Below are 21,749 nucleotides of genomic sequence, written 5' to 3'. Positions count from 1 at the left end.
TAATTAAGACATTAAAAAGAACTACTGTAATTGGCCACCTTGTGTAGCTCTAAAACTAAACCTGATGTATAAAGGGTCACAACTGCCAGTGCACAAGCATGAAGGCCTGCCAGAAACAGAAGACTGTTTAGCTTAGCTGCTACTGGGACAGCAGTGTGATAACGTACCTGCACTGATCCCTCCTCGCCTCTGGATGCGTTTGTGCAGAGAAAAAGTGCTTGTGGAGCCATCTTAGCGGGTTTAAATCCTGAGGGACAGATCAGTGCTATTCTCAAATGGAAGAGAGCGTGCAGGAAGACAATACTGTTGTGTGCAAATGTGAAATTTAAAAGCAGAGCTGACCACTAATACCTCTTAATGGCTCTGACCAAATGTGCAAATCAGTACTGAGTGCTTTCCAGAAGGCACTTCCACTATTAACAAGTGAGGTCAAAAGGATCCACTGCCCAATGACTGCAGTAAGGAAGTGAAATTCAAGTCGGAGGAAGTCTGGCACTCCAGCTGATCTGGAGGCTGCAGCTGAGTCGCAAGTGCTATTACTACAGCAGCTCAACTCATCGTTATCATTGGTAAATGAACTGACCTGCATACACAGCAGAACATAGCTCTGACATGAGTTTAAATGGGAATGTTTAACTTCAGTTTCTCTTTAGAGAAACGTAATAAATTAACAAACATAACAGCTTTCAACACACGGCTGTGTGGAGTTATCTTATTGCATGGGGTTTCAAGCCCTTGCGTAATACATGGGCAGGATTCAACAAAAAGCCACAAGAGGAGAAGGCTGGATCTGGGAGTTTGATGACTTAGGTGTACAAAGCAAAAGACTGATATTACAAACCTTCCACTGCAAAAATCTCTTAACATTTAGAAGGAAACAGGATCCTAATGTAATTCATTCTAGCTCCAGCCCTCAGCACTCAGATGACTTTCCATTCAAGACAGCATTTGCATACAAGAGACTACATTCATACCCAGCCTGCTATTCATACCCTATTCACTATGATCTTATCCTGGAAAAACTGTCACTGCTGTTCCAGTTTTTGGCTGTATACATTTTCAGATGAGAATATCTTCTGTCTATTTTTAGAAGAGTGGTTCCCTTCTGCTACCCATATCTGAGGCTGACTGCATTCCACTTACAAGCCATGCTGGGCACTGCTTCTCTGCACAAGCAGACATCACAGAGGGATGGCAAATAATTCAGATATAAAGAATTAGAACTAAAAAAATTTTTAAGGAAAAAGTAGTATTTTAGCTGAAGTTAAAATGCATTGCAGTGTTCCGTGTTCCTTTTCTCAGTATAACTCCCAGTTGGAAGCAGAAGGAGCTGGGCACACGTGGCAGTACACTCACCGTGTCCTTCACAGCCATGAAGCAGTGGCATATCCAGCGCCTGGTGGTGCCATCTCGGCAGATGTATGAAAATGCCCGGTCAAAGTTCCTGTCTGGCGCGCAGAAAGAAACCTTCTCTATTGTCTGATCAACTATAAGATCCTAGAGAGGAAAGAATCCATTCCAGCCCCACAAAAACAAACAAACAAACAACAAAAATGTGAGGATATGTGGAGAAACAATTGCACCAATCATTTCCAGTGGTAACTGCAGGATGCATTTATATTACAAAGAAGATAAGCCGATTTGGCTGCAATTCTCTATCAAGTCAATTTGCTATTTAGAAACCATTCCCAGTGTGAAACGAAAAGGATGGCTGCCACCTTCCACCAGCCATCCCTGGTAGAAGCCAGACAAGGTGGCCAGTTCAGAATTCAGGGACACAAATGATTCCTAACATCTCTGCTCCAGATTATGGATCTAGCATGGTGAAAAAGGGAACTTTGGTTTTATTTTTAATGCAGTCTAGCAATCAAAAAATCTTTACTGTGAAGAAGTCTGCTTGTGTGAGAAGACTTAGCAGCTGCTGCACAAAAAGCAACAGCTCGTGTGGCACCATGTGACACAAGGATGGAATAGAAAAGCACCAGCAGGGCTGGCACTATCAAACACCCCAATTTGCTTCCACAAACGGATGGGAGAGGTGTTTCTAAAAAGGAGGCAGTATGGTTTAATAACAATGCTGTCCTCATTACTTTCTTTCCCCCGATGTTTTTCAGTGTATTTTTTGGTTGGTGACTGCTCCTTGGCACCTGTGCTACTGTGATCAACCACCAGGAGGCAATATCATATTCCCTTTTTAAGCACTATTCCTTTCATTACCTCTACGGTCTGCAAAAGTTACTAAAATTCATTTTTATGAATTCAATATATGTATGTATAATTTAATTTCTACATATGTATACATATACTTACTAGCCTTTTTAAGGCAATCAGCAGACTGAACTCACCTGCAACTTTATGTTCATATTAAATACTGAATTCTTACAGACAGTAACTTCAGGGCTGCCAAAGCACACCCCAACAACAGCCCTGGAGATGTTGATCCCCACAGCAGCTATTCATCACACTACCACACTGCAGAGGGATATTTTCTCTACCAGTTCCTCAGTGTTGGCATGCAGAAATCATTTTTTAGGTCATTAAACTAAGCATTAAGTCATATGAATATAAAACAAATTCATTTTATATTAATTACAGTAAAAACTGTTCCACTAGCTGTGGCATCTTCTAAAATGCCAGTAACCTATAGAGATAAGCATTAAGCTCTCCTTTCTAATTACCTGCATGAACACACAAATTGTTTGCTTTTACCTACACACTGTGCTATTTCACAATAAAACATTGTAAAACAATCCAGAAGGAAGCCATGGATACACCTGCCTTCCATTTGAGACCAACAGCTTCCGATTAAAAATTAGAGAATTTGATATCCACTGAAGAAAGTTTAAGATGTTTAAGGGAAATGACCTTATTTCATTTACTCCTTTCAACATATTTTTGGAAGCCAGATTTCGTTCATTCAGACCTATTGTAGGATTTGGATGCACTGGAAATTATACTGAACAACATCAGTATTACTCTCGCATCCCTCTGCAGTCATACAGGACAAAAGTCAAGGGAAACTGTGAGTTCAACGTCAACAGAACTAGTTGGGAAAAGATGGCTCTTCTGGCAAATGCAACAGACAGCTCCTACCTTGTGCTACCTGCCTCATTTTATCGAGTACTGTAGCATTAATAAAGAAAAATAAGCATACATACATTTTCCAAGGAAGAAATGATTAAACCAACTAGATGCTTAAATCTTTCTTTACTGTAAACCAACATTTACAGTAAGATAGAGATTCGAGTCTAAAGTTATTTTGGCATGCGTGTTATTACAGAGAAGCTCTGAACTTTTGTCAAGAGAAATCTAACCTTTGTTTTCTCATCTACAACTCGGAGTCCATCCGCCGATACCCACAGGACCGCTTTAACTGCCTTCTTCCCAGTCTTTCAGAAAAGAAAAACAGGAAAAAAAAAAACAGCTTTCTGTTAACAGTGTCAGACTGCACCCATTCCCCCTTTCCAAGAATCACAACATTAAGTGTAGATGAAGTCCACGTTCAGTAAGGTGCCCAAAGCCAGATAAATCAATCCAAGTTGCAAAACACTCAGAGAACCAAGCCAAAGCCAGTATTTCAGAGGGAGTGTATCATGGGCATGGGGAGTGGGCACGGAACAGGTGGAGTCATAAATAGGGTGTACATCCATGTACAGTAAAGAATTCAAGACTGACCAAGTGGGTGAAGAATTCCACCAAAGAGTCAGATAACACTAATTCATAAGGAGTTACACCCCAGGTAGCTTCTCGAGCGTAAGTTTAAATGCAGGAAAATTCTTACCTGGTATTTCCACCACCCCCACCCTCAGCCCCAATAGTTACATGGCAGAATCGTGGCATCACCTTAAACCAGTGTTAAAAGCACCCAGAAGACATTGGTTGCGGTGTTACGGGCTTCATGCTGAGATCAACCATCTAAACACATTCTACAGATTTGCTAAGAGTAGAACGTCGCACGTTGGAGGAGAGGTAGAAGAATGTGACATATTAACCATTCGATTGTAGCTTGACAAACACTGTGCAGCGGAGTGCAGCAGCGGGGGAGCGCCCTGGCTTTCCTCCAAGATGTGACTGTGGGACCTTTCAGATGATATAAGCTGAGGGTGAGCAGAAGTGGGAAACACGGGAGGGCTTTGGGAGCCACGTCAACTGCAAGTTCTTTCTAAGCTGTTTACTTTTTAAAGGAGGGTTGCAAAGAACAGCATTTACACAAGACGATATTCTGAAATCAAATCAATGAAACAGAAAATAGGTGCAATGTCACCATAATTTTACGAGTACTACCACAAAACAACCCCTAACAGTATTCTTAATGCGTTACTTAGATTCACGAGTCCTGTACTCTATTCTTTTACCTTGGATCCACCTCAGAAACTATTCTCCCCACACCTTTCCAGAAGCACAGGGTTTACACACTTTGTGGCTGCTGTAGACAGACCACTGCAGGAAGAGAACAACAAAACCAACAAAAGATGGGAGGGGAGCGGGGCGTATCAGCTCATGGCTTTGTGCGTGGATTGCATTTCATTTTTAGTAACTCAGTACAGATGTATATAATTTATATTCATATGGCAAGTATCTGAGCAAGGACACGTTCTGGCATAAGCTACTGCATGTTCCAAATTAGTAACTCTGATTTTAACACTGTAAGGATGAAGTGTACTTTTTTATCTCGGACTGATAAGCCACCTGCTGTATCACATTGGTTTCATTCTCAGAGAAGACAGAAAGCGTGAAGAAAATCAGCCTGGCAGGACTTGTGCTGGTTTTGGGGGAGGAACTATCTGTCCCAATTTCTGAAGCAGCGATGACAACCAGAGCACTCTCAGAACTCTTGGTGAGACCAGAGAACAGCACTAACTTGTACAGAACAGCAAGTAAAGGAGAGAAGAACAAAAACAAGCTACTGAAGTGCTGGTGAAAACAAGTTTGTAGGAGCCCATCCAGCCGGTTCAATATTCCAGAAGGACTGAAATAAAACTTTCAGATTCTGGAATGCCTAATGGAAAAAGCATTTTTCACAAAGGAAGATGGACTCAAAGTTATTGTCATATGCATTAAAAAAATACTGCAGCATTTAAAAGCTGCCTCTAGTTTTTGGTCTTAAAAGGAAGTAAATATAAATGCACACACACACACATATATATATATATATATATATATATATATATATATATATATACACACACACACATTCTCAATGCCCACTTAGCTTTCATAGCCTAAAAATCCCTATCAATCCCAACAAGAAATAGCATGTAGAGATTTTTCTCAAACATTTTGAAGGAGTGCCAATTTCTTAAAAGCCACTAGCAGTCTTAAAACCTTCCAGCAAATAAGGAAAAATCAAGAGAAGACAACGCCTGTGGGTAACTGCTTGCTTTAGACTATCATTATAGAATCTAGGATGTTTCTTTCTCCAGCAAACCACAACCTTGTTTCTGTAGAGTCAAATGCTGAGCAGTTCCTGAAGTTTGTATTAATCAAGTTGGGTTTCACTCAGCTTGGTACTTTGCAAAACAGCGCTGAAGTGCAGCAGAGCTGGTCCTCATCCGTTATTTTCCTAAACTAGGACTTACAAATAGGTAAACCACAGAACCTCTCATTTCTCAGAACAAAAATAAATGGCTGGAGATCTGAATATCCCACTGGACAATTAAGCTTCCTCAAGTGAGATAACCTAATACAGGTTTGCTACTCTAAGAGAAAAACAAAACATAGTTATCTCCTAGTCCTTACTTCTAGACTTATTGTTCTAAGCATTGCATCCACAAATAAGTTCTTACAGTCTGTATCCCAAACTCACAGCTGTTACCATTGGGCAACACACAATTCTTTTATCTCCTGAATCCTGATTTTATCTATCCCAATTTCACCAAGTAAGTTCATACCAGCTACACAAATTAACACACTACTCTACTATGGTTTGGGTATTGCCAAGCATATCGTGATTAGAAAGTAGAATCCATTTTCACTCCTGACGTACAGCGGACAGTAAAATTACTGCTTGCAAAGCAACTTCCAATGCAGGATCACAGCGTCTGACAGACAGATAGGACTTCAAACAAAAAACGTTTAAATCAAATTGATGGCATCCATTGCAATAGCGTGGTCTTAAATTCTACTACTTAGGCAGTCCTCCAGACTTCTGCATCAGTAGCTTGTCTTCACATTCAAGAGTTCTAGGATGACGATACTGCTGGAGGGGAGCCACTCATGGCACTGACACCCAATTTGTCGATGTGAATCAGCTGTGACAGAAAGCTCACTTCTTAGCATTTTCTAGGAGGCTGGTAATCTGCCCCAGCACAAGACTTGTTCTCTTGACTCATTTCAGAGTCCTCAGAAGCCTCCTGGAGGGCAGGTGAGGCACTCCAGTGAACAGAAGGCAAGGCTGAAAACAAAGCACATAGGAAACCTCTCAGACAAGCAAGTGCCCCCAACACAGGCATCACAGAAGAGAAAATGAAGTTGATTAAAGCTGAAATACATCTCTCCTGAGCAACAGTGCTGGGCCTGCTGACTGGGCCATTAGAAGTGATGGCAAGATGGAATTAGGTAGCAATTATACTGTAAGTGGAAAGTAAAGGTTTAATGATAACCAAACAGAATGAATGTTGCATAATAATGCATTTTTAAATATTTCTGAATTGTTTCTAGTCTTCCAGCTGATTACAGATTTCTCAGTATCTACCTAATTTATTCTTTCCAAGGCCTTCAAAACAATTGTAAGAGGTATCTGGAGCCTGAGATGTACAAGAACACAAATTTGTTCTCAGTTTCTGTACAAAACATTGCACGCTGAGAAATACGCATATTTGATAGAAGCAAAGGATGAGAAAGATCTGTACTACTATTCATTAACACGCAGAAGGCTTAGTTTTAAAATATGAAGACCGCCCAAAAAGGCAGTTGATTCAATTACATCCTGTAAACAAAATAAAACAGCAAAAGCCTAACCCGGAGCTAGCAGCAGACATCTCATTTTTACTTGAAGTTGAAAATGAAGTATTTTCAATGTCAGGCTGTGACTAAGCACTAGAACATTTCCTGACACAAATAAGTCAGATTTACCTTTCTAGGGAGAAAAAAAATGGACAGGGAAAGAAGCAAATCTGTCTAGACAGACTTATTGAAAACAAGTAGCAAGTTAAAACAACTCTGGTTTGGAATATTACATTAACCCCAAAACAAGATATCCAGGGAGAAATTACAGACATTGCAGGGACATCCAAACACTACGAATTTCAGTACTCTCAGTACTGGCTAATCTAACTTTGCTGGCTGAAGCAGAAACAACTCTTTTTTCAGCAAAACATTATAATAAAAAGGAAAGCAAATCTACAAGGCTGAAACAAAGTATTCGAGTTCATTAAAAAACAATGCAAATGCAATGGGGTAGCTGGTACATTATGGAATCTCAGAACATCTTGAGTTAGAAGGAAACCACAAGGGTCACTGAGTCTAACTCCTGGCTCCACACAGGACCGACCAAAATTCAAAGCATGTTTCTAAGAGTGCTGTACAAACACTCCTTGAACCGTAGCAGCTCAGAGCCATGCCCACTGCCCTTGCAGTCCTGTTCCATGCCTGACCACTCTCTGGTTCAGAACCTTTCCCTAACCCCCAGCTGCCCCTCCCAACACAGCTCCGTGCCATTCCCTTAGGCCCTATAATTGTCACCAGACAGCAGAGCTCAGTGCTGCCCTTCCGCTCCCTGTGAGGAGCTGTAGGCTGCCATGAGATCTCCCCTCAGCTTTTCTGTTCTGGGCAGAGCAAAGCAAAGGACATCAACTACCTCTCATACAGCTTTCTGTCTAGATCCTTCACCATCTTTGGCTGCCACGGCACACTACTGACTCACATTCTGTCCATCAACCAGAACCCTCAGAATCCTTTCTGAAGGGCCACTCTTCAGCCTCTAATCTGTTAACTTCTACACATAGCCAGGGTTGCCTCATCCCAGGTGCAGAAACCAGCACTTGCTCTTGTTGTATTTCATAAGGTTGGCGATTGCTCAGTCCTCTCACTTGTCAAGATCTCTCTGCCTTTAAAGGAGCCACCAGCTCTTCCCAATTTAGGCTATCTACAAGCCTTCCTAGTATACCTTCAAATCCTATATCCAAAGTCGTCGATAAGAACATTAAAGAGAATCGACACTAAAACGGAGCCCTGAGGAACTCCACAACTGACTGGCTGATAGTCTGATGCAACTCTGTTTACAATAGCCCTCTGAATCCAACTTGTCAGCCAATAGTTCATCCTCCGCATTATGTTTTGTCTAGCTGTATGCTGGACACTTTGTCCAGACTGATACGGTGAGAAACAAGAAGCTTTAGTGAAATCCAGAAAAATTACATCAACTAGATTGCTTTGGTGAAGCAATTGGGCAATGTTGTCATAAAAAAGAGATTAGAGTTCATTAAACAGAACTTTCCCTTCATGAATGCGTGTTAGCTGTAACCAATGGCTGCACTGTCCTTGAGGTGTTTTTTAGTAACTCCCCAAATAATTATTTCCAACATTTTGTCAGGCACTCAACTGAGACAGGTATGTTATTTCCAGGGTCTTTTCTTGTGCTTTTTGAAACCTGGGACAACTGTTTGTCAGCCTCCAGTTGACTTGGACCTCTCCAGATTCCCAAGACCATAGAAAAATAATTGAGACATCTCACGTTGGCATCAGCCAGCTCTTTCAGCACTGGGCGATGTATCCCACCAGGCCCCATGCATCTGCATCCAGTTGGAGCAGCAAATACTACACAAGTATGGCATTCGGCCTGGAGTTTGTTGTTACCAGTCATAGTTCTCCAACTCAAGGCTCCAGGTGTCCCAGAGTCCATCATTTGTGTTGAAGACAAAGGCAAAGGCATTAAACATCCCTGCTTTGTCTTTGGTGAGAATCCTTATCAAGTAACAGATCGATGTTCTCTCTGATCCTCCTTTTGCTGTTAACATATTTTAAAAAGCCCTTTTTATTGTCTCCCACAGTACTGTCCACCTTCAACTGTAATTGAGCTTTGACCACATAAATGTTCTCCCTACAACATTGAACAGCATCTCTGTAGTCATCCCACATCACCAGACCTCACTTCTAGTAGCCACAGGCTTTTTTCCCCACCTAAGCTTTAGAAGACCTCTACTGATAGAGGCTGACCTTCTGCTTCGTCTGCACATCTTCTGATATTTTTGAACTGCCTGTTCCTGTGTTCTTAAGGAGCCTGTAATTAAGAAGTGACCAGTTGTGATGGACCATAATGCCTTCAAAAGCAGACCGCATGGAAACTAAATACCTAGCTCTCAGAACAGCCTGAAGTTTTACCCTTACTACTAAGTATTTTTGAGTCAAGCACTTCATGGTCACTATGGCCAAGATAGCCACCAATCAGCATTTCGCCAATGAGAACATCTCTGTTTACAAGCAACAACTATTCCTCATTGGCTCTCCTAGTACCTGTACTAAAAAGTTATCAAGGCATTTCAGGAATTGCCTGGCCTGTATCTGCTGTGTGATATATTTAGTTAACATAGGGAAAGTTGAAGTCATCCATAAGGAGAAGAGTGGTGTATCTAGAGGTATCTCATAGCTTCTCAAAGGTCAGCGGTGTCATCATCTTGGCTGGATGGCCTACAGTAACTCCCACCACAATATTTGCCTTATTTGCTTGTCCCTTCTCATCCTTACGCAGAGGCTCCCAACTGTCATTGGCAGCTGTGAGCTCTGCACAGCCCAGCTCCTTCCTCACTCACAGCACTCCACTCCACCTGCCCTGCCTATCCCTGCTGAACAGCCTACAATTCTTCACTGTGATGCACTATTTCAGGACCCTTCCCAACAGATTTTGCTTATGCCAATGATGTTGTAGTTCTGGGACTGACCGAAGGCCTCTAGCTTCTCTTGACTGTTCTTCATGCTGCATGCACCAGTGTAGAAATACTCCAAATGTGCCTCATTCTACCTGAGTGCACCTACTACAGGCACAGATGAATGCCAATATGGAAAAAGAAAACTAACATTGATTTTGAGCAGGTTGAGGTGGGTCTTTCACATTGGTTTTAAACAAATTCCAACAAATACTGAGAGTATTATACAGCAAATAGCATGTTTCACTCCAACCACTGCAGATTCCAGCCTTTAATTATTTACAGATAGGAATGATTTGATTAACCTGGCAGATCCCCTACATACAGCATTTTGACTCTAAAAAAAGAGCTTCTTTCTTCACTATTACTACACTCACTTCACTGGTGAGCTATCCCACATCATGGGAAGAAAGGTGAACTGGGGAAAATAGCTGCTCCTCTATGACATGCACTACAATGTGAGTGTGAAGTGACACAGGTGCAGCTGAAAAAGCTTTATTTACTCCTTAAGTAAAGTCAAGACAAACGTGTGACCAGTAAATCATCTGCTCTTTTGCGATATAAGTTACAAACTTGTTAGTTTCTATTTAAACCAAGATTCAGCATGTAATAAGGTCCCTGAAAAGCAGCATCTTAAATTTATTCCATAGGAAGTGTTTTACAAGAATTCTAAATGCAGAAGCAGTCAACAGATGGGAGGCAAAAGGGTTTTGGGGTTTTTTTTTTTAGAGGTTGACCAACACTGTCTTGTGAAGATATAGACAGAATTAAAAAAAAAAAATAGTAACAAACCACCCCAATCCAGTCTGCAGTACAGCACATTCTTAGTAAGGACAAACAATTGCTTCCTTTTGCAACACTGTCCTCAGGAACAGAGCAACTGTGGGCAGCAAAGCTTTCTCCTATACAATAGAATTGCAATTAGAAAAACAAATAGCAGGTAAATGCCTGGTCTCCTTTTCATGTACCTCTGAATTTAGACCATGCTCAAAAAAGAAAGGTTTAGGAGATGGTACGTGTAGACATGCTGCTTACTCCCCACACTAACAGTTGGGCAAGCTCGTGATGCTAGGCGGCCAACAATCCAGCAGTGTTTAAAAGCACAGTCCTCCAACAGTTCCATAGTGTTTGCCTAGGTGACGTAGGCTGGCACAAGTTTAAGGGATTTAAAGGAAAAAACAGTCACATTTTTATTTCAGGAAGACCAAATCATTTCAGAACGCTGGATTTCTGATACAGTCCATATGGTTTCTACTTCAGGTCACTTTCTTAACCATATTCTTTATTTGATCAATTTGATCAAGTCGAGGAAGAAATGGATTTTAGAAGTAAATCTTCTGAAATAGATTAAGGGATTCTCAACACCCTGATTTTACAACAGTGCTATACCAGGGATGTAACTCCTTATAGTGCAAGCACAAATGAGGCATTAAACTTACTTTTCCAAAGAAGCCTTTGAAGAACTTCCTTTCCTGGAGGAACAGGGGGGACAAGTCGAGCGCTATTACTGAAGGTAGCTAAAATGTCCCAGGGTTTCAAACCAACAAGCACACACAAGAATAGGGTTTGGAGGGAAAGGAAGGGGTTTTTAGAGTTATCCACGAGAAGGTGCGACAGGCAAATGTGAAAATAATCCCATGAAAATGCAGATCAAAGGGCACACACAATTCTAATAAGCTACTGCCCTGAAATTGGTGGAAAGAAGAGAACCTTGGCCCCAATTTCATGCAAAGTGGTTACTTCATTGTCACTCTCCCTCGTTTAGTTCCTTTTAGTTAGGTTATAAACCAAACTTGGCAGCAGACGTGGTGGTTGAACAATTAAAATACCGTATGGGCATGAAATGCAAAGTTCTAACTTCAGAATTATAATGAAATTTTCTCTGTATTGACCGTTTTTTCCCCAAAGCAAGTGTTCCATATGCTGGAGAACATACAGTGGCTGGCATAATGCAGGATTAAAAGCCGAAAAACATTTTTTGTTCTTCATTTTATTCTATTTATTTGCTGTTTTGGTTTATGTGCTACTCTTACTTTGCATTTTATACAACCTTCTTTGGCCAGTAAGGAATTTTCTCTGACCTAAACTAAACCACAACTGAGATCTCTTTCTCTTGCACCGTACACAACTGCTAAATATTCATTCTACAACTCCTGATTAATAGACTGAACAAGATTCCCTTTAAAGCCACCTCTGAGAAGTTAGACTAAAGCAGTGGCACAAAAAGCTGAACGACAAGTTCCTGAACATCTTCAGTTTGGAAGTGATTATATTGATTGCCCAATTCACGATGACACTAAAGCAGAACACAATTTAAAGCATATTTGCATGCCATTTTTACTGGCTTTGTTTTGTTACCAGATTGTTAAAAGAAAACTGCAAGATCTGCCTGATCTGACGTGAGGATATTCCCCAGGCCCTGATGTCCTGCATGCACAGCTACACCTACTCAGTACCTGAAGGAAGTTGGCACTGCAGCATATCCCTGCTCTCGCCTACCTTTCCAAATTATTTAACTTGCAAGTAAACTGGTACAGCTGTAACAGGGAGATCGTGGAGAACCCACATGAGACTAAGGAAGGGTTTCTGACAGCCGCTGACCCCAAATTACCATCACATTGATAACAATGCTATGTCAAAATATTATTACAAATATCCTGAGGCAGTGCCTTCAGAATTGACTGATATACAAGGTTATATTTAAAACAAAGCTTCGTTCTGACGCAAGCCAACAAAAGCCAGGAAACAAAGCTAAGAAGGGAGTGTCAATCTCAACTCTGCATTTCCTGACTTTTGCTACTGAGTGCTTCTCTCTGCCTGATGTCCTTCCACAGAGCTTTTCAAGAAGTTTAAGATATTTATGTCAACCCAGGCACTATACAAGAACATCTCTACGTGCAGACAGCTGAAAGGCTTAATAGCTTTTAGCAGCAAGAACGGTCATGTATTTGGACAAGATATGCTGAACACTGGGAGGGGAACTAATGGATTAATCACAGCGTTGTGCACATAATGAGAAGGGGCTGGATGCTGCTGCCAAGTTGAGCAATGACTTGCATTACACTAAATAACAGCCTTTTAAAGATAGCAAAAGCTAAAAGAGATTCACCAGAAGCTACCTCATTTTTAGGTGATGGTTAATTTTGCTCACAGCAAAATGCTTGTTAAACAAGATCTATGGTTTTTAATAAGCTAGAAATGTTAATGGAAAGGCATCATGCAAAATGGATTTTAAACAACACTAAGTTAATGTGGTTTAGAGATAACTAATGCATGTTTTAAAATATTAAATTATGTCTCTTTACCTGCTAAAACAAGAACATATATTAAAACAAATGCATCATTTAAAACAAGAAGTGGCAAGTTAGAAACCAATACTACACACTGAAGCTGATTTAAAAATCAAAACATGATATGAGAGTGTAATTTTGTCTTTATACCATATCCCCATACCTGAGTTAAATATGGTTACAAAGATACCTCATAGGGTCCTCAGAAAGCTGTTTTCCAGTCTGCACTAAATGCTAACTCATGGAAATGGTTTTGGAGAAATCTTTCAATGCTTTGTATCCAAATCTGAGGATCCACTCTTAGTAATATATCCCTACTAAGGGAAAAATGTATGCTCCTTTGGTAACACCTGAGTAACAGATAGCGATACCTGATCAGACAGGTTTAAGATCTATCAATGAAACTGCTGTGCCATATCATCAGAAAATAGGGACGTCAGTTTCTCTTCATTCATCACAAGAAAAATTGTAACCTGCACATTATAGTGTTGATCGGGTTGGTATGCAGTCCCAGAGCTTGAAAACGGCTCTCTGCTAGAAATGGCTTCTTTTACTCAGCTATCAATTAAACAGTCCCTGAACAAAAGATTTACCATCATCTGGTTTAAGTTCTGCAAGATGTGCTCAAAAATGATTGCGGCATATTCAACCAGCAGATAACAAAGGACCTGGAAGGATATTTCTCCACAATAAAAAGGTGAAAGAATTTGACTGCATCTTTTTTTTCTAAAGCAAAAATTAAGATATTCCTGAAATGAAGATCAAGTTTCGTATTTTTCTTGACAAATCTGAAAAGGTTTTAAAGTCCAATAGTCAACCCTATAAAAAAAAAAGAACATATTTCAGTTCCCTAAATAGCCAACTGTTGGAGAATAAGAATTAAGAGGAAAACATATTTATCAAAATTTGACAGAGAGAACTTAGTTTTAGAAGTTGCAAGTATGGCAACAATTCTGTCTCTAAGAGAACTGAACTGTTTCTCATAGACCGGATTCATAAGAACTATACAATGCCTGCAAAGAAAACAAAGATTAAAATAGGTCACATACATTCGTATGTAGTTTAACTATATGGAAAATGAAGTTCAATTTTTGTAAAGCTGGTCTTTCCGTTTGAGCACTGCACCTCAAACTTGAAGTTCTTTCAAGACCAAGAGAAAGCCCATTGAAATAACCAAGCACTATAAAAGCAAAAGACTGCCAAAGGAGCAAATTGCTTTCTTATCACATTCCCTGCATGCTGAAACAACATGGAGAGGTATGGCTTTTCCTTGTTAAGAGAATACACTGTACAGAACAGAGCTCTCAGCAATGGAAGAATCCTAAAGAAATGCTCACAGTTTAAAAGCCCCACAGACGGGGTGGGGATCTGAGAATGGGGGCACAGTTTGAATCGCAATGAGCAACTTCAGATGAAGCTTGGGTCTGATGGAGTCTAACAGCTCAAGGGCACAAAGCAGTTTCAGTAATCTGAATATTCCTCTTGGGGCCCAATGAGAATTCCACATCCGCTTCCCTATTTCCAGCACTGACAAACAAGACAATGCAAGCAGAAATCCTAAGACACACACCTCTGTCCTATTTGCACATAAACATAAACTTCTAAGAGCAAAAGAAATAAAAATCATCTGAATAAAAACACTGCATTTATGAGAATGGGCAATAAGTTGATGCCATTCAGAATAATCATAAAGCACAGAAAAGAGAGATCAAATTAGTTACTTCTAGGGAATGCGCTGTAAGAGTTAGATGTCTTACATTTGAATCAATAATTCAGATGATCAAGAATCACAACCCTAGCATTATCTGGATTCCAGAAGAAACCGGGTGCTATGTTTTCACTGTGCCTCATTATTTATAAGCTTAGCTACACTTAATTGGTTTGTGGACTGAAAGTTTATAAAAAGACCTAGAGAGCACATACTTCACAGCACAGCTCCCCAGAGAAGGAGATGAGAGAAGCTGCAAAAAGAAGATACTGGAACATTATTCAGTGTGCTAACAGAAAGTATCCCGATACAGTGAAAATCAGAACAGGACATAAATGGATGCAACTCATTATGTGGTCAGTACTTGCATTTTTAGCTACATAAACTAAATCCACAGAACAAAAACTAATTTACGTTCTGTGTGGTCCTTTTTAATAAAAATCAGTCACCAATCACTGCTGGACTGAATGGGAACAGATGGGATGCGGCTAGAACAGGTTGCTAGACACTGGCTGAGAGAGAAAAGAATGAAAAGACTTGATTTTAATCAGAGCAGTAAAGCAATTCAGAAACTTTACAACACAACAGAAGGAAGATAACCTATAGTCTTCTGTTATGCCCTAGGAAAAACAGGTTTATTCAGAAGACATGTGAGTTCTCACATTTGGCGAGGAGAAAGAAAAAAATCATACCCAGTCAAAGATATCTTAAGTTAGCAAAGATGCAGTAGGAAAGTTAGATTTATTTCCAGTAATTTTGGCTGGTCTAGAAGGATACAAGAATTTCTTCTGGTAAAGGCATTACTGAAGCCTCTATATAGCTAGGACACGAGAGAAGCGATGAAAAGGACAGCAGCTCTCCATCTTCAATTAGACTTCAAATTCTAACATTCTCTCTTCCTCCTCTTCAGTGCTGTTCTAACCTAAGATTCTTAATAAATTGACCACTGACTTTCTACAGGGAAGAGATGACAAGACCTTGAAATGAGCTGTAGGAATACCAAGAGCTTTGAACGATTGCCATTTACGGGAGCAAACGTTCACAGAAGCCAAACTAAGAGCAGCCCACTTCATGACATACCAGAATTAGGCAGCCTTCAGGCAGGCCACTTCCAGCGGATGCAAGCCAGATTATTTCATGCATGACTACAATGTTGCAGTGCATTAGAAAAAAAAGCAGCCTAAATCAAATAATATTTTGTATAATAGAGGTGAATTAAGTCACTTTTGAAGTGGCAGGCAACAAAGGGAGAGGGAGAGAAAGAGAGGGAGAGAGAGAAAGAGAGAGAGGGAGAAAGACCTGTTAAAAAACAACGGTTGAATCCCATATGGGTACCCAACTTAGTTTGAAAGGTCACAGAGGATTTTTTACACATTTGTTTTGCAAATAGTTTCTGCCAGTAGAAAGAACAGTTGTAACTCTCTCCCTCTCATCATCAGATTAGCACGTCCCCCTAACCACAGCAGTGCTCTCACACCAGCCAACTGTTCTCCTAAAGTGGGTCAAAAGTTCAGGCTTCAGCTGGAGCACTGGTGCCGGACTGTTTAGACACTCACAACCCCAAAGCCAGCTTTTTCATGAAACAAGTATACATACAGATTTCAGTCTCTTCACAGCATCTTCACAGATATGCATTCCTCTGGATTCATCCACTTCCACATGTCCCAGGTACTGTAGGAACAAGAATAGGAAGGTAAGAAGCGTAACAGCTTTAAAAATTACACATTTTCTGCATATTTATTATCACAGACTGCTTAAAATCACACCAAACAGAAATTGCAAGTTGCAAAGTTTTTTTAATTAACAAGATGATCCAGAATAACATTAGGCCACAGAGGAAGCAATTCAAAAAAATACATCAGTGTAGTGTGTCAGGAAACTGGATACTTGCATTTTATATAATGGAAAAATAGAAGTTCCTTGTGCTTTCCATTTCCACCCCTAACTTTCCCAGTCATGGTTCTTTTTGACAGAGGAAGGAAACGTTCTCTCAGAAACATTCATATCCTTACTCAAAGTACTTAATTCTTGAAGAAAGCCATGGAAGCTATTAGATAAAAGCTCTCTGACTTCTACTTCTTACTACAAAACTTAAAAGAAATTTATCCTGATTTACATGACATTGTAAGACTGCACGAAATCCACTATTCATATTAGAGTAACTAGAGAGGAAAGAAAGGGTCTTAAAATATCAAATTAATATTTGTGGCATGATGAAACAGTAAAGATTTAATTATCTCTGGAGATGTCCCATACTATCACAGAACATCCTCCTAGAATGCTTCAATAATTAGGATACCAAGCTTGATTAGCTCAACAAAGAAAGATTTCCTTCCGTACTGAAGTGCTCCATCAGAATAACAAAGGAGATTCAGTGAATGAACTCACTCAGAAATATGGTTTCAAGATTTAATAGCAAATTGAAAGGCTTCTTGTTATTCTGGTTTAAGATGAGGGTTTTCAATGCAAGGCAAGATCTTGGAAAAGGCTGTCAACATACCAACATTCTTACCATTTAACAGCTGAGACTTAAAAGACCTCAAATGATAGAGGGCTTACTATGGGACATTTTTAAAATTGAGTAATTCTGGATGGAACAATTCTGAAAGAATTTCACTTAACCTACCCCAAACAGCCACAGAAGAGTTTGAAAAATACACTACATAGAAACTAGATGGTAAATAACAAAGATCCAACAGCTTTTCCAAAGTGAGCTCTGTGTGGCTGAAGACCTAAGGCTGAATACCAGAGTTGCCAAAACAAGCTTGTATTCCATTAGCTGAACTTTCTGAACACTTGTACAAGATGTTCATTTCTCCATAACGCTAAGGGGACAATTAATCCTAATTAAATCCTAAAACTACATAAATGGTAACAACAGAAGACGCATTTACTACATGTCCAGAAGCACACATTTGTATCCACACCCATTAGGGATGCATCTGCAGTTCTGCCATGTCCATGCTGGAAGTTCCAGAGATGCAGAAATATTATGAATCTAACACGAGAAAAATTTGGTTTTAGGAGCCCAAGAAAGTTTGTCAACTGAAAGAAAAGGATAATATAAACAGGAATAAGGCTGAGGTCTGGAAAAGATGGGTAAACAAAGATATACGTGTGGAACGAGGCACCTAGCTTGCATTACTACTAAGTTAAACTTCTCGATTTCCAGAGCTATCGGCACATCTCTTTTACCCAAGTGTAGGCAAAACAGCCCCAACTGAAGATCCAAACTATTCAGCCCCTATACTTGGCAACCTGCCTTTTGCTTGGAAAAGGGAGAAACAGAGCAGGGTAAATATTGCCTCTTGTCACACTCCAAACCGGACAACCATTTCCCCGTGTTGCCAAACCTCTATTCAAGTCACATGCTCCAACTTTCAGCAATCAGTCATGCCGCTGCTGCTAGAGACAGCAAGTTTAGCTGCAGTTTTCAATACTGCTTCCACTCCAATGAATGGGGACATTATTGCACATATCAAGTGCATCTACCCACAGCAAAAGGGTACAATCCCCAGACCTCACTGAGCATCAATCAATTCTGAATTATAAAAGAAATTATGCTGCCACACAATACTACTTTATGATGAGTACAAAAGGTGCTTTGTTTGCATTTACACTTTACACTTAAAGCCCTTCATCAAAAAACTTATTCTTCCCAGTGCACCACTACTGCAGAAGCTAGCTGCTCACAGCTGTCAAGAACTGTGGCCTTGTACATTATACGGGCAGTTTCAGAAGTCTTCCTGAACATTGTTTGGACAGCTTTTTGATTTATTTATTTTTTTTTTTAGGTTCAAGTTCCCTCTATGTCCAAACATATTTAAGTTTCTTTCTATTGAAAATAACTGTCAGCTGCACAATGAGAACACTCCTGTCCTCTCTTTTTGCTACATCAACTTAAATCTCCCTTAAGCAGCAAGTCCTTTTCCAGGTCTTCAGGTTTATTTCCGAAATCCTTTCTCCCCCATCATGCTCAGTGTAGATATACCTGCCTCTGTACTGAAGCAGTGCTACACAACTACTTATCCAACCTTTAGCCACTAGTAAACAAAGGCCCAAATATTTCTTCAAGATATTTGGCAACCAGCTCTGATATGGACTGAAGCCTTCCCAGCTGCCTTACATTTTTAATGAGAAGCATTACACTGGAATTATATCACTACCTAACCTTAAATTTCAAGCATCAGCTCAACTTGCTATTATCACAGCATATTATGAATTTCAACATTTAGTAGAATAAGAAAAATACAGCTGCTAGTTAGATTAAGAATTCTGGTGTTTAGCTTCTCTTCAACTAAAAACAAACCAAATTCTAATGTTCTGCCACATCAAAAAGATTGCATGGAAACCACTCTAAAAAGCAGATACATACAACGCATGCTTCGACACACAATTTTTCAACATCTCAAAAGAAGTTTCCCACTCAAACTAAAGGAGAAGAAGCATAATGCAAAGTGCCTGGGCAGAGACAGGCCATACATAACATAAAACCTCTTACAAATCCATCAAAGCATAGCACCACAAAGAAATACAGAGACTGGGACACGGAATAACAGTGGAAAAAACTGCATAAGGCATACTGTGATGGCTGGGGACTTAGCAGAACTCTCAGACTACCTGCAGAGAGATATCCTCATCACAGGAGTCACACAACCTAGCACGCTTGGAGAAAGCAAGCGCATTTCCATCATGGAAGTGCAAATAATGGGAATGCAATATTAATAATGAATGCCTTCCTACTTAATTTCCATAGCAACCATTTAGTGATAGCCACGACATCAGCAGTTCTCAGCCATAAGATGTTCTGTGAAAGATTTAATCGCTATACCAGAAATCAGCTAACACTGCTTCTACAGAAAGTGAAAGATCCTTTAGGGCAGAGTCCACATAAAGACTATCACAAAACGAAAGTTCCAAATAGAATAAAATACCTTCAAAAGTTGTAGGGGAGCCCCTTAACAAACATATTTCAAGAGAAATATTGCTTATTTTAGCATTTTCAGAGAAAAGATTATATGATGGTACAGCAGGTAATAAAAAAACCTCCACCTCAAGGCAATGAACTTTGTTTTCACAGATGAAACACCTCCTCCTGAGGCATTCAGTATCAGTCTTCAGTCACACACTGCAAAGCAATCAACACAGGAAGAAGTCAAACTGGCACACAGCAAAATGCACGTGGAACTTGAAAAACTTCATTCTTTTTCAGTATTTTACACCTTTTCTGATTTCATCTAAAATTAGGCAATTTATCACCTAGTATGTTTGGTGAAGCTGTCCCATTGCCTTCCCCAAGCATACACTTTTGTAAGTGTTCCTAGTAAAATACCATGAGCTGATGTTTTATGGCAGTAATATTGCTGGGCAGCAATGAAATCAGTCTACCATCTGTGTCCTAGTACAAGAAATACTACCTTGATCATCTTTGTTTCCTTTCACAAATACTTGGCTATCTCTGTTTTTGAAGAAGCAGAGTTCAACAGCATCGACTCAACAACTGCTGGCTCAAAGGAAGGACCTTACCCAGAACTCCTTCCATCATCTTCACTTACTGGAACACAGTACTACGCTGTTACAGTCTCTCTTCCAAACAGAGGCAGATAGACAAATTACTGAAATTTTTTCTGTATCAGCAGATGTTCACTTGGACTGTTCTATTTGCAGTAACAGATTAGGCTTTTCAGATTACATTTTAAACTAGACAGACACAAGAAAAGAGCTTACCAGAAGTCTCGGCCAAGGTGTCCTGTGCTAGCAAGCTAACTGCCATAGAGCAGAAAACCACCATTTCCTTGGATACTTTTCCTCGATGCAGTGACATTCCCATTTTTCTGTAAATACTGCTCTACTGCTATAAATAATATCCTGATTTGTAAGACTAAATATTTGGAATCTGCATGTGTAGATAGGCTTCTAGAAAAGGTATTGCTCAAGAATTAAAGCCTTAGCTCCACACCTTCAGGGTGAAACTCTGTCTTGTAACTAGACACAAGCTTAAATCCAAGAAGCCTGGACGTGCATAAAAGCTAAGCCACATTTCCACTGACCTCTAAGATTTACATATTCAAATTTATGTTGCTGCTTTTTAACTTAGTTTGAAACAGATGTTTGTTTACAGCTGTATAAGCACAATGACAAAAACTCTATAATTAATCATCAGTAGACAAACTTAGTAAATTCTCCTTAATCAAAACTACAGGTTAATTACGATGCTATACATTTCCTTAGGGTCCAACTTCTTCCACTGCCCTAAATCATCAGAATAGAAACACGCCTCGTTGATTTGTTACCCTCTCCCCAAACACATGCTGTTACAGCATCTTGGTGTGACCACACATCACACCCATCTGCGAGTCACGCTCTGCATTTCACTTACTGATTCTCATATTGTATTTACTAGTGTGAAGAAAAACAACACTGAGGGAATAAAAAAACCACTTTGGACCACAGCAGATAAAGTAACAAAGTTCAATGTGGATACGCAAATGCTCTACTCTTCTTAGTCTCCCTAAAATGTGGTTGAGGAGGAACTCGGTGGTTATGTAGGACACCACTTGCCTCAAGGCAGGATCTACTTCCACATCTACACCAGAGCAGTCAGCCCAGTACTACATCATTTCTGCAACCGGAGATCAATAGGGGAACACTACCTATCCTATAGCTTTTAACTGCCATACAGTTAGAAAGGGGGGGTTGATTTGCTGAGTTTACTGTGAATGTCTATCCTAACTTTCCCTTGGTGACCTTACACTCCTTACACTCACTACTCCATCCGACCCTTTACACCTTCATGCATGCTCTGTCAGACTTAGGTTTTCAGCTACTTGCTCTGATGTGCAATTCCTTTGAGTGTGGAAAAACAAAAAAAAAGAATATCAAGTGTTG

At 40.0% G+C, this 21,749-nt stretch overlaps 1 protein-coding gene across 15 annotated transcripts in view; it reads right to left on the bottom strand.

The window, feature by feature from the left end:
• Nucleotides 1-21,749, bottom strand: part of NUMB (NUMB endocytic adaptor protein) — a 91,659-nt gene that overhangs the window by 8,557 nt on the left and 61,353 nt on the right. For 10 of the 15 annotated variants that reach the window (XM_085224871.1, XM_085224872.1, XM_085224874.1 and 7 more), the window contains 4 exons: nucleotides 16,458-16,532; nucleotides 11,303-11,380; nucleotides 3,315-3,389; nucleotides 1,357-1,497 (listed from right to left, as the gene is read on the bottom strand). In XM_085224871.1, the coding sequence (XP_085080997.1) occupies nucleotides 1,357-1,497; nucleotides 3,315-3,389; nucleotides 11,303-11,380; nucleotides 16,458-16,532 (369 nt within the window). Of the gene's footprint in view, nucleotides 1-1,356; nucleotides 1,498-3,314; nucleotides 3,390-11,302; nucleotides 11,381-15,941; nucleotides 16,085-16,457; nucleotides 16,533-21,749 lie in introns of all 15 variants that reach the window. The other 5 variants (XM_085224878.1, XM_085224880.1, XM_010711477.3 and 2 more) reach the window with 4 other exon arrangements.

The sequence above is a fragment of the Meleagris gallopavo genome, chromosome 5, assembly GCF_905368555.1.
Source record: "Meleagris gallopavo chromosome 5, MGAL_WU_HG_1.1, whole genome shotgun sequence".
In the NCBI taxonomy this organism is placed as follows: domain Eukaryota; kingdom Metazoa; phylum Chordata; class Aves; order Galliformes; family Phasianidae; genus Meleagris; species Meleagris gallopavo.
This window is presented reverse-complemented; position numbering and strand designations above follow the sequence as displayed.